Source organism: Drosophila persimilis, unplaced genomic scaffold (genome assembly GCF_003286085.1).
Source record: "Drosophila persimilis strain 14011-0111.01,24,50 unplaced genomic scaffold, DperRS2 tig00000002-arrow-pilon, whole genome shotgun sequence".
Taxonomy (NCBI): domain Eukaryota; kingdom Metazoa; phylum Arthropoda; class Insecta; order Diptera; family Drosophilidae; genus Drosophila; species Drosophila persimilis.
Genome location: NW_020825289.1, coordinates 15,109,937 through 15,122,403, shown reverse-complemented (window position 1 = coordinate 15,122,403; position 12,467 = coordinate 15,109,937). Strand labels below are relative to the sequence as shown.

Here is a 12,467-nt window from a genome sequence, read left to right as displayed (position 1 = left end):
CTGGGTCTCCTTCCCGGATACTAAAAGACGGAGATTCTGGCCTTTGAAAAGTAAGTACACCAAATATTCTCCCAAGAAAGAAGTACACGCCCAGATAAATCTCTTCCATTTGTAAATTCAGTTTATTTTCATTTTTTTTTTGAATTCTTGTTGCGCATTTCAATACTTTTCCAGTTACAAATACATTCTGAGATATACTACACATGTGACACAATTGTGATTTCGGTTTTAGTTTTCGCTTTCGCTTTTGATTCAACATTTTCTGCTTGATGAATAAAACGTCGAATGCGTTCAAATGTATTTTATTTTTTTTTCTTCATTTTTTCGTTTATATTTATTTATGCATTGTATTTGCTTTACTTTTCATTTATTTTCACTTTTATGTTTATTTTGAGCAACAATTAACAGTTAAAGTTGATTCCTTTGCGTCAAGTTGGAAGTTTTATCAGTTTTTTTCGCGTATGTGTTGTGTTTCTTTTCGGTTTTTTTTTTGTTTATTTCAGTTGTTAATTAATTTAATGTTTATTTATGCGGTGTATTCATTTATTGTTTTTTTCCCCATCCGTTTCCGCTTTCCTATTTACATTTGAGTATGTGTGTGTTTGCGTGTGGGTGTGTGTGTGAGTGTGTGTTTTCTTTGTGTTCGTATTTTCATTGTAAATAATTGCTCAAAATGGATTTGGGCACCAAAGTCTCTCGTTCAAAGGCTAAAAAGTTTGATTTTGCGGGAAACAATTTTGATTGTTGTAATACTTAATATTCTGTTTGCGTTTGTTATGAGTATTTCCAGAATGTACGAGTACCAGTACGAGTACCCCTCACTGGATTCGCCTCGGCTGTAGTTAGTTTTATTTATTGTTGTATAATAATTCAGCTTACAATTTACACACTTACATAGCTCTACGCATAATTACAGACAATTTATTTTAGCTATTAACTGTTTGGTTTCCTTTCTGGCGACTCTTCGCTTCATGAATCCTGAATCATGGATCATGCATCATGCATCATGCGTTTGCTTTAGCACACGGTTTAAATTAGTTTTGCAAACCTAGTAAATACATACTCGTACAACCAGCTGCCATTTGCCATTTGCCATTTACCATTTTCCATTTCCCATTTCCCTGACTGAATCCCCCTAAATGCCATTACTAAGTATCGTACTTTTTCTCTTATGTGTCTGTGTGTGTGTGTTTGTGTGTTGTGTCTTGTCATTATTTGATGTCTGGTAAAATGTGAAATTGATTCCTTGATCAAAATGCAAATCTTATAAATCTGTTTATCTCTGTATCTGTGCTTGGGTCGGTGTGTCTGTGTGTGTGTGTGTGTTGTTTTTTGTGTCTATCGCACTGGTAATGCTCTCAACACCGGTTTAATGCGTTTTCAATGTTTATTTCTGAAATTGTATTTAGCTAATTTAAAGCTTTTCATTTCCTTAGCTGAACACCTCTCCCCCCTGAAACACCAATGTGTGTGTCCGTGTGTGTGTGTATCTACTCGTATATGCATATGTATGTGTATGTACATATGGTAAGCCCCGCGGACCGTCTGCGTTTTCTTCATCTGTTTAGATCCAATTAATTGACTGCCCGAAACAGATTCGGACACAAAACCTTTGGAAAATGTTTGCCGCCTGGCGCAACACTCAAAGGGAACTGGTAGACGGGGGGTAGGGGGGTGGTCTAGGGGGTCTTGCAAGCCGTCCAAAGCTGAAACCGATAGAAATTTGCTTCAAGCTAAATTTTTCGTCAAACCTGCAACTCAGTTAGCATAGGAAATATGAAAATATATAGTACCTACTACTATATACTCGTATGTACATATATTGTATGTATGTATGTATACCTGACAGGGGCAATGCGAATTGGAGAGTCTGCCCCTTGGGCCACAAATTAATTTCAACATTGAACACCTAAAAAAACATTTAACCTTTTAGCTTAGTTTCACTTAATGTAATGCCATTTAAAATTAATTCGACAACAAGCTCGTTTTGCACTTAAGTAACCGTTTCACATCGATCCGCTAATTTACTAACATTTATTTACTCGTCTGCTATTTAGTTAGCTATTTAGTTATTTAGTTATGCTATACAACAATAATTATTCTCCCCGATTCTTCGCTCCAAATGCGAATGAAACTATTGAATGTTCCGCTCCCTTGGGATTTTCCAGCTATGCATTGTATTAGAATTATTGTTATCATTATGCAAATTGTGTTTATTCGAAATGTATCTCTGGAATACTCGTACTGTATTTTTCCTTTGCCTTTGCATTTGCCTTTTCCTAGTTCCTCTTCCTGTTCTTCTTATAAATACAAAAACTTTTCGTTTCGTTTCGATTCGTGTCGTGTTCTTCTTTCTTTAACATTTACTTGGGAGTACTTGTTTCAGTTAACAACATAGTTTTAAATACACATAACTATAGGTTTATTGACCAGCTTTACTTTCCTATCGACGCCACCCGTTCGAGGAGGAAAAACCAAATGGGAAAACTTGAGCAAACAAAAAATTGAAACCATTTTGTTAATCCGAACTGAACAATCGAAACCTTGGCTCAATTTTCTTGTTAAGGGAAGTGGTGGCGTCGCTCCTCAACCTCATCGAGGGATCAAGCCCCAAGCACAACAATTACGATACAAACAAGACAGTCCTTTCCGGTGCGTTCTGGGAATACATCAAAAGAAAATCATCGGTAAAGCAAATCGAACAAACTAATCTTTCGTGGGCAAACCAGATCGGACTGTACCTGAACATTTACTATATTGTACATACAATGCCATTGCAGCAACTCTACTAACAACGTTTTTTGACTATTGACTCTTACTTAGCACTAGACTGGATCACTTTTGGTTTTACTTTAATGTGTAATGTTTAATGTTTAATCTTTAGTGTTTAGTGTTTAGTGTTTAATGTTTAACGTTTACTTTAGTTCAATTCGCGACTCCTCTGATCGTCTAACAATGGTGGGCATCTAACCGGATGCTGCTCTCTCCTCTCTCCTCTCACCTCTCATTTAGATACAAAACAAGTGATTTCTCCTTGGGGGGGTTTCTGCCTTCATTTTGTTTTTCTCGAGCACTTCGGAGTGCTGCTCCTCCATTCCTTTGATTTGTTTTTTTTTTTTGTTTTTGTTTTATTATTTTACCTTTGTGCGCATAACATTTGTGTGTAGGGGGGTGGGGGAAGATATCAGGGTATCTGGAGGAAGGAAGGAAAGAGTACTTCCCCTGTTTGACTGCCACAACTCTTGTTGCCGCTTCTGACACACAGCCATCTTGTTGTGGTATCTCATCCGGTGGCATCTGCCCCACTCGGCGGGTGTCACTTCCTTCCCTCCGCCTGCTTATTGTGGCCTGCTCCTGCTGCTGTTGCTCCTGCTCGGTTGTTATGGAACGTGCATCAACTGTTGCCGCTGCAGCATCAGCTCCGTTCGGTTCTTCATCATCCGCGTGCGCTCCATGTTCTCCCGAATGTTCCGCTCGTTCTCCTGACGGACTGTCGAAGGCGAGAGGAAGATAGAGTGGATAGTATCAGTGGAAGGGTAAATAATGGGCTCTGCATGCCACAAAAACAAAACTACTCAATTCTTAAGTCTAACTCTAATGGAACAAGCTACAGATGCGACATCTGTAGATACTAGTCGAAGATTCACTGCACGCTCGTTGTTATCCAGTTGCATATCGTTTAAACTGCAGTTGAAGTAAATGCCTGTTGATGAATTCTTGAATATAACTTTCATCAATCCAGACTATTTACTTTAAGCACAGTCCAACATTATTTCTGTGTGTGTTCGTGTTGCATTTCCCGGTGTTTCGGTTATGGATATGGTTACGGTTACGGCAGCCGTTTCCGTTTCCGTTTCCGTTCCCGTGTCCGTTTCCACTTTTTGTATTTCGTTTGTTTTTGGTTATCGCGCTCGGATATGACACGATATATGTACGTATTGTTCGAGCATGTGTCTTCCCCCCCCACCCCTGCCCTCGTTGTGGACACACTGTCACGTGCTCCTGCCCCTGCCTTGTGTTGGGCACCCCTCCCCCCTTCGGATTGTCGTCGCGGTTGTTGTTTGCTCAACGCTTTTGTGCATTTTACAGCAGTTTTAATTAACGCTGAACAAATTGGTAGATGGGAATTGGGAGATGGGAGATGGGCGATGGAAAACGGGAATGGGGATGAGTCCTGTACGAGTATTTCCTTGTTGGTGTTGTGTAAAGTGTCAAAATTTGTTTGCCAATCAATCACAAGCACACGGATACAAACGCACACAGATACACTCGTATCTGTACATTTACAGACAGGTCACAGTTGTTGCTTCAGTTCATCCAGGAGTTTGATAGCGTGCTCCCCACCCCACACCCTGGGGTGGGGGGCCTACAATATATAGTATACATTCGCAATTGTAATTTGATTGATTTGCTTAGTCTCGGCGGCCACTCCACTTCCCCTTTCCATGGAGTCCCTCCCCTCGCCTTGTAGAATTGCTAATTTTTTGCCTGCCTTCCACTGCACTTTGTTGCCGGCATTCTGCAAAATGAGCTCGCACCAGAAATTTAATTAAAAAATACTTGCCCTAAAAGGCCACCAAACCAGCCAACACAAACACAAGCGCAAACATACCCACACACACACACGCATACACACACAGAGGCAAGGACAGTGGAAACATTTGAGTAATTTCAACATTTACGCTTTCATTTAATTGCAAAAATTAGTAATAACATTTTAAGCTTCAGCAGCAGCAGCAACGGAAACAGCAACACCCTCAGTGGCAGCCACATGGTGAGTGGGGAGTGTGGAGTGGGGAGGGGGGAGCGGAAGGCGACTTTAAAGTGCTGCAACTGCAGTCTGGATGCAGCCGCATCACACATGGCTGCCGCTGTCGTCATCAAACTAATATGTGTAAGTGGAGCAAAGGCCGCACACTCATACATACGTACACATAGAGTACACATAGAGAGAGCGAGAGGGAGAGAGGGTGGGGGACGAGGACCATGGCTAAACTCTGTCCAGGCATGAATCCCCTGGTCCGTTCTCGGTCCCGTGCTTGTGCCTTTGCATAGGCTATGAGGCGTAATCGCAACGTGTTAATGCCCAGGAAGGCAGGTTGCAGGGGCTGTAGATGCAGGGGCATGGGTAGGGGTAGGGGTACGGTTAGGGGCAGAATGGGGGCCTGGTGGCCCAGGTGATGATGCCTGCCATTATTCACTTGGCCAAGTGCTGTTTGCGGCTGCTTTGTTGCTGCTGCTGTTGGGGCAAGTATGAGCTACTCAGCACAATGCCCTTGCCTCGTCTTTCTTTCGGCTTGGCTTCCCCACCGGCTGCAGAGGCATGACCAGAGACTAACTGGACATAATGTCCCCATTTTGTATTCATATTCATGATCATCATTAAAAAGGCGCTCCATGCTGTCGTTAGAATTAGATTAAAGCATCATTAACTGACGGATATCTTCAGCGTGGTCTTCAAACTCGAATCTGTAGGTATTACCCATAGAACTACCAACTATTTTTACAACCTATCGTTGAATGGTTATGTGTGATAAACGACTACGGCCCGCTTTTATCATATCTGCCATGTGGCTTCTTCTACAGAGTGACTCCTAGTCGAGCCACATTCTGCGTTCCTCTAAGGACATTTGCTCAGCCCTGTGCGTGTCCGTTTGGGGGCAGCACGGCCTACCCGGTCGCGTGTCGGTGCGCACGTGCTGGTGTGTAGGAGGCGGGAAGGGGGAGGCCGAAGGGGAAGCACTGTGAGAGACCAATTAACATATAACTTTCCCACAGGTAAACAAGTTAAATTGTTAACAGCCATTATGGGGCGCTCATAAATGCTGCCGACCAACTTTCTGCCACACCCTCCCCTGTCTCCTCGGTCGCCCTTTTCCTTCTATTCTTGGGGTTTGCCTCAGTCTCGCTCAATCATTCTGTGGCTCTTTGTCTTTCATGTTGTTTAATTATAAATGTGGTGTTGAAAGCAAAAGCTCTCTGCTCCAATGTCCTTACTCCCTCGCCCGTTGTGTTCCCCAGCCTAACTATCTCGACAGTTGCTTTTGTTGGCGCTGCTTCTTCTAGCCTGTTGCTGCCCCACAACTGCTGCCCCCCACCCCCACCCACTGCCTCTACACCTGGGCCTGGCGGATGAAGGGCGAGGACTAATTAGTTGCCTGGGACTGGGAATTGCTGCCTTCTACTATTGTGCCTTTAAATTGAATTTATTGATGCACTTTTCTGGCTTCCACTCTCCCCCATGGGCTTTCATTTGAACCATTTTACCCACTGGAGAAACATGGCATGGAAAATGCAAAGCCATGGAATGGAAATAATAGAACAGGTGGACTTTCAATTCGGAATGGAAAACAATCGTTTTTAATTGCTATTGCGGAGAAAGGAGAAAAGAGAAAAATGTATTATATCTTGCTCTTGAAAATTGTAATCTGCTTCAACGATTGATTAACTGAGAATAAATCGCAGTGGAAGGAGGAAAATCTGAGATGCAGAATGGCGACTAGATTACTCTTCAATGAGGCTACATAGAACTGGGACTCCCTCTCTCTTTTCTCCTCATATAAAGGTTGCACCATGACTTTTTTGTGGTGTGCCCACATGGAACTGTCAATATCTTGCCTGTTTTGGTATGTGCTGCAAATGCTTGTTGCCACTGGTCCGTCATGCGGCACTAGGGGGGTGGGTGGCAACAGGGGGCGGCAGCTGCCAGTTGGCAAGGCAAGGCCATTGAAGCCAACTGAGCGCGGGCACTGTCATTGGCATGGATGGTTTTCGCCTTTTGCTTTTCATAATAAACAATTGTTGTTAGTTTTTACTTTTTTTGTTGCACATTCTACACGCTCTCACTCTCACTCTCACTCTCCCATCCCCACTTCCACTCCTACTCCCAGTCCCAGTCCCAGTCCCAGTCCCACTTTCAGCCATTCACTCATGGAAAAGTAACCTAGTTTCCATGTCGTCAACGCAAAATTAAGGCTGTGTACGAGACGAGTTGGAATATTCCTCTGCACCGACGACCGACGACCGACACCAGTGTAAGCCAGTGTAATAATAAAAAAAGGAAACCAACTGTACCGTACCGTAATGATGCTGCAAACCCCCCCACACACACACACCCACACACAGATACACACGTGGGGTTGGCGGTACGCATACCACAAACAAAACTATTAAGCGAGAGCATAAAAAGTGAGCAGGATGACGAAGGGAAAGGTCCTCCTCCTCGGCAAGGCCTGTCTCTCGGCCACTCGCACACGCATTCACCCACTTACTCCCCCTCGGAGACGGTTTACCGTTGTTTGTGCCACACGGCAGACGCACACACGCACATACACGTGCTGATTAGTTTGGCTTTGTCTGCTGTTGCTGCTGCTGTTGCTGCTGCCGGGCTCCTTCTGCGGCTTCTGCTGCAGCCAGAGTCATTAAAGTCAAGGCAAAGTAAGTACAGTATCATTTTGTATGCCTGTGTGCGTGTCTGGGCCCAGGCTAAGGCCCTGTGTGGCGTGCTGTCCGTGTGTGGCAGTCAGGCTGGGAGAGGAGCCAGTTAGCCAGTTAGTCAGTTATGTAATGCTCGGGGATTTTGCTGAGCTTTTGCCAGCTCAATATTTGAGAATTCCTTGTGTTTTGCGGGGGTAATGGCATGGTGGCATGGTGGCATGCTGGCATATTTGTATTTGCACAACTTTATGGTCTATAAGAACATATGGCCATGATGCTTCGTCACACTGTCTTCTGTGGTAACTGTGGGTGTGTGTGTGCGTGTTAGGGGATGTTTGTGAGTGTGTTGCATAGATGACAATGGACAAAAGCTGGGTCCTGACCTCGTTCAATGATTTGCATGAAGTTGTTGCTGATTCTAGGGGGGGATGACAATGCACTCGGAGAAACACGTACAAATATATTTTTAAAAGCATAAGTCTTTCAATTCCCCCACGGCACACAACCGACGATTTTAGTTTTTAGTTTTCTTTCAAAGCTTAAATATTTATCACAGATATTTTAAATAAACAAAAGTTACTCAAGAACGCACAGCATAACACAACCGTGTCCGGGTGGCCCTGTCATCGGGGGGTTAGAGATCCTTACACAAAAGGCATTGCCTACTTACAGGCAAATCGATTGTTGCTGCTTTGTCCTGCTCTTGCTGCTGCTGCTGGTGCTCCTACTCCTCCTCCTCCTACTGTGGGCAGTGGCCCAACGTCAATTAGGCAATCCGGCTGAGGGGAATCAGTGTGCGAGCCATGGCGATAGCCGGTGCTGGAGCCGGACCCGGGGTACGGCACAGAGGAAACCCAATTTGCCAACAGGAACCAAGTGGGGGGACGACGACGAGGAGGAAGAACGTTGAAAGCACGGAATCGAAGCGGAAGTGAAAGCCAAATTGCAAACGAAATCGAGTCTAATCTCATCAGAGGGTGGGGACAACAACTGTTTGGGGGGGCGACGACGACGGTTACTCTCGACAGCATCCTCGTGGGCGTTGGAGTTCATGAGGGCCGCATGCCGGTGTAGTGGACCGGGGTGTCTCTGCTGAAGGAGTGCGCCTTCTTTCCGGACTGGCCCGAGCCGGAGGTGAGCGTGACGACGACGACGAACACGCTGGCGCATACAAGGCACAGGAGCACGGTGGCCAGGACGATGCAGACGATGCGCTTGCGCTTGCGATCCGCCTCCTCGTCCTCGTCGGTCTCGTCGCTCAGCGACTTCTTCTTCAGCTTGTGCGAGCCCCCGCCCACGGAGCCTTTCCGCCCGGCTGCCAGCTTGTGGTGAAAGGGTCGCAGCACCTGGGCGGCGAAGGCTGCGTCCGCCAGCTCGTGTTGGTCGAAGCTCAGCGAGGACTTCCGCTCGAAGCTCGGTCGCTTCTCGTCGATGAAGGCGGCCGCCGCCGCCGACGCAGAGATGGAGATGGGACGGGGACTGCGCTTGATTTCGTCCAGGTTCACGCTCGAACTGGGAACTGCCGTCGACAGCGGACGACTGTTCCGTCGGTGGGGTGAGCTCAGCTCAAAGTCGTCGTCCGCCTGGGCTCCCTGCATTACTCCCGCGTCGCCGATGAAGCTCTTCGACTTCTTCGACGCGCTCAACGTCTCACGATAGCTTCTCAGCCGCATGCTGGCGCTGTGCAGAGCCTTGGCCTGCTTCACGCTCGCGCTGGCGTTGGTGCCCTGGAAGGCGGCCGCTGCCGCCAGGACACCCGGCCGGTGCACGGTCAGCTCCTCCAGGTTGCTGGGGGAGAGGTAGAGCGAGCGTCCGTGCTGTGCCCCTCTCTTGAAGTGGTACGCCGCACTGGCCGCGGCCGCAGCGCTGTGGAGCTGCAGGGGATGGCCTCCGCCCGCTGCTGCTGCCGCTGCGGCCGCCGCCGCCGCTGCGGATGTCGAGGGCCTGCCGTCCAGCTCAAGGCTGTGGGTGCTCTGCTGGCGGGAGTGGGGGTGCGGCTCACGTTTCTGCTTGACGCTGCTCGAGGTGGCGGGCGGATGGGTGGCGGTGTGGCTGCTCAGGCCGCCGTCGACAGCCCCCTCGAAGGAGCCAGAGGCCTTGCGCAGCCTCTGCACGGCCACGGCGGCGGCAGTCAGCTGGGCGAGACCCAGCTCCTCCATTTTGGTGTGGCTGTTGCTGCGCGAGCGCGACTCCACGAAGAGCTCGTTCTCCAGCGATAGGTTCGTGGGGGGGAAGAGATTCCGTCCGTCCATGGGCTCCATGAGGTCGTCGTTCAGCGAGGGATGTCGGATCTGGGACTCCACCACGGACTCGGGTTTCGTGCTGGGTCTGCGGCCCGGATCGTTAAAAGAGCGATGCGAGCGGCAGCCCCGCCTACTGGGCGACGGGGAACGCGAGATTTCCTTGCCACCGCTGGCACCTCCTGGCGGACCGGGCATCAGGAAGTTGCCGCGCACCGAGCTGGTGCGTCGACTGGATGCGGCCGATCCGGAGGCCACGGCCAACTGTATCTGGTCCAGGGCGGCGGGATCCTGCTGGGCGTGGAAGGAATGCGTTTTCTTCATCTGAAAATTGGTAGACGGATGCACGTCAATAGTGTCGGAGCGCCGGAACATGTTCTTCTTTAGCGGGTGGGTGTGCATCGTCGGGCGTTGGGCGGCGACGACCGTCGGGTTGGGCACATCGTCCACATCGATGAACTGAATGGGGGATGTGCTCCCTCCCAACGTCGAGCGGCCCATGCCCATGCCCATACCGATACCCATACCCACACCCACACCCAAGCCCGCTCCATCGCCCAGGCTGCTGCTGCTGACCAGATAAATGTCCGGCTGCTGGCGGTGCTGCTGCTGGTGCTGGTGCTGCTGCTGGCCCTGGCCGAGCACCGGGCTCACCGCGTGGGAGGTGGGTGAGCTCGACGGAAGCGGATGCGGATGCGAATGCGGATGCGAATGGGGGTGTTGGCGGTGCGATTGCTGGTGGTGCGATTGCGATTGCGATTGCGACTGCGTATGCCTCGCAGCAGCGGCCTGTGCGGCCAAATGCTGAAAAGTGTGCAGATGCATCTGTTGTTGTTGTTGTTGTTGTTGCTGGTGGTGTAGTTTTTGTTGTTGTTGTTGTTGTTGCTGATGGTGTAGCTGTTGTTGTTGTTGGAGGAGGTGGTGGTGGTGTTGTTGGCGGGCAGAGAGAGCTGGGGAAAGGGCACCACTGCCAGCGCGCTGGATACCGGGGGCTGGATGGGGTAGATGTTGCTGTTGTGCTGGGAGGGCAAGGGTCTGCGGAGGATGGAGGGCGACTGCCGACCTGGAAAGGGGTAGCGGCGAGGCGGAGCGATGGATCAGCGGCTGCTCACTGATGAGGATGCCATGCTCCATGTCGAGCTCAAGATCGAGATCCATGTCCAGACCGAGATCTCCCATCGAGACGGAGGACGTGGCGGGGGCGTAGTTGTCGATGGCCATGGAGAGGGATCGATGGATTGGCTTTAGCTTGGGTGGTTTCTTTTTGGTGGCGGGATTGTCAAAAGACGAGGTGCCCGAGGTATGCTCCTCGTCCGCCCCTCCCGCCGTCAGATAGGGGTCATAGCTGTGCACGGCCACCACATGCTGGTGGCGCTGGTGGTGCGATTGGTGGTGCGATTGCTGCTGCTGCTGTTGCTGATGTTGCGACGACTGCTGATGCTGCTGACCACCGCTGGTGCCGCCGCGCTCCATGCGGTAGTAGTACTGCCTGGGGTATCTATGGTAGTAATGTGCAATTGTGGTGCTGGTATGTGGTTTGGTGGTATCAGAGGATCAGATATCGGAGGAGCAGATCGGAAGGAAGACCAGGACTGGTTGTGGATGGTTCTATTCGGTTTGGAGCGGTTCGGTTCGGTTCGGTTTGATTTGGTTGCGGGTCGGGTCGGGTCGGGTTTGGTTCTACTGTCGTGCCCCCGACACGACGACACTGACCTGCCTTCAGGCTGCCACAATCTGTGGTGGTGCTGGTGCTGGTGCTGGTGCTGGTGGTTTCTCTTGCTTTTGCTTTTCTTCTGGTTGTTTGCTGCTGCTTCTTAACGGTGGTTTATGAAGGTGGTGCTGATTGGTGGATTTGTTGGTGTTTGTGGGGTGCGTGCTCTATTTCTCTAGGTGGTAACTACTTGGGTGCTACACACACACACACGCACATAAACGTACACCGATCGAGGGTTTGGCGTGGGGCGGATGCGGGACACATACATATGTGGCTAGCGGGGTGGTGGTAGTGGCGGTGGAGGTGGTGTTGTGGGTGGGAGGTACACACAGAGAGAGACACACACTCACACACTACGACGGGAACACCGAGAGTGTGGTAGTGCAAAGGCATTCGGCAAGCAAAGGGACAGGACAAGCGAAAAATGCTGCTGCAGCTGGTAATTTGTCGGTATTAATTTTGTATTAATTTTGGTATTATTTGCATTTTATTTCGGTGTTTTCTTTTTTGGCTTGTGCGTTTCTCTATCACTGTTGCTGGTGTTCTTGCGGTTGTTGTTGTTGTTGTTGATGATGATTTTTCAGTTAATTTTTGTCATTCTAGTTCGTGCAATTGGATTCCTCTTTGTGCGCTCTCTCTTTTCTCACTCTCTCTCTCTTTCTCTCTATCTCTTCCTATTTTATTGTCACATTGTGTATTCGTGCTTTTTGTAGTTATTGTTGAAATGAGTTTTTGAAACAATCTTTTTTGTTGTTGTTGTAAAAAATTCTTTATGATGTGTTGTTGTTGATGTTGTTGGTGTTATTCTTGCTAAAGTTTTTTTGTATTTTATTGTTTTTGTTTTCTGTTTCTTAAGTTTTTGAATTTGCTTTCTACACTCATTAAAATTGGCAAATACAAAAGCACAACTAGAAGTAAAGAGAGAAATACGTAAAAAAGTATTAGCAAGCTGGACGGCGGGTGGGGTGTGGGGTGTGAGGGTTTGGGTGGTTGCAGGGCGGTGGTTGGCGATGGTGACTGATGCATTATGGGGTGTACGAGTGTAAAGGTGTGTGTGCCTTGTGCAGAATCGTAGA

At 48.5% G+C, this 12,467-nt stretch overlaps 1 protein-coding gene across 5 annotated transcripts in view; it reads right to left on the bottom strand.

The window, feature by feature from the left end:
- Positions 1–341: 341 nt before the first annotated feature.
- The window catches only part of LOC6592886 (PHD finger protein rhinoceros), a 68,186-nt gene continuing 56,060 nt past the window's right edge, over positions 342–12,467 (bottom strand). Inside the window, exons 1-3 of one of the 5 annotated variants that reach the window (XR_003408442.1) lie at positions 11,742–11,766; positions 8,108–10,001; positions 3,427–3,490 (exon numbers count right to left, since the gene is read on the bottom strand). Coding sequence is in view for 1 of the 5 variants with exons in the window: in XM_026985735.1 (XP_026841536.1) it covers positions 3,381–3,490 (110 nt within the window). In the remaining 4 variants the exon portion in view is untranslated. Of the gene's footprint in view, positions 3,491–8,107; positions 11,453–11,741; positions 11,767–12,467 lie in introns of those variants that run through there. The other 4 variants (XR_003408441.1, XR_003408440.1, XR_003408439.1 and 1 more) reach the window with 4 other exon arrangements.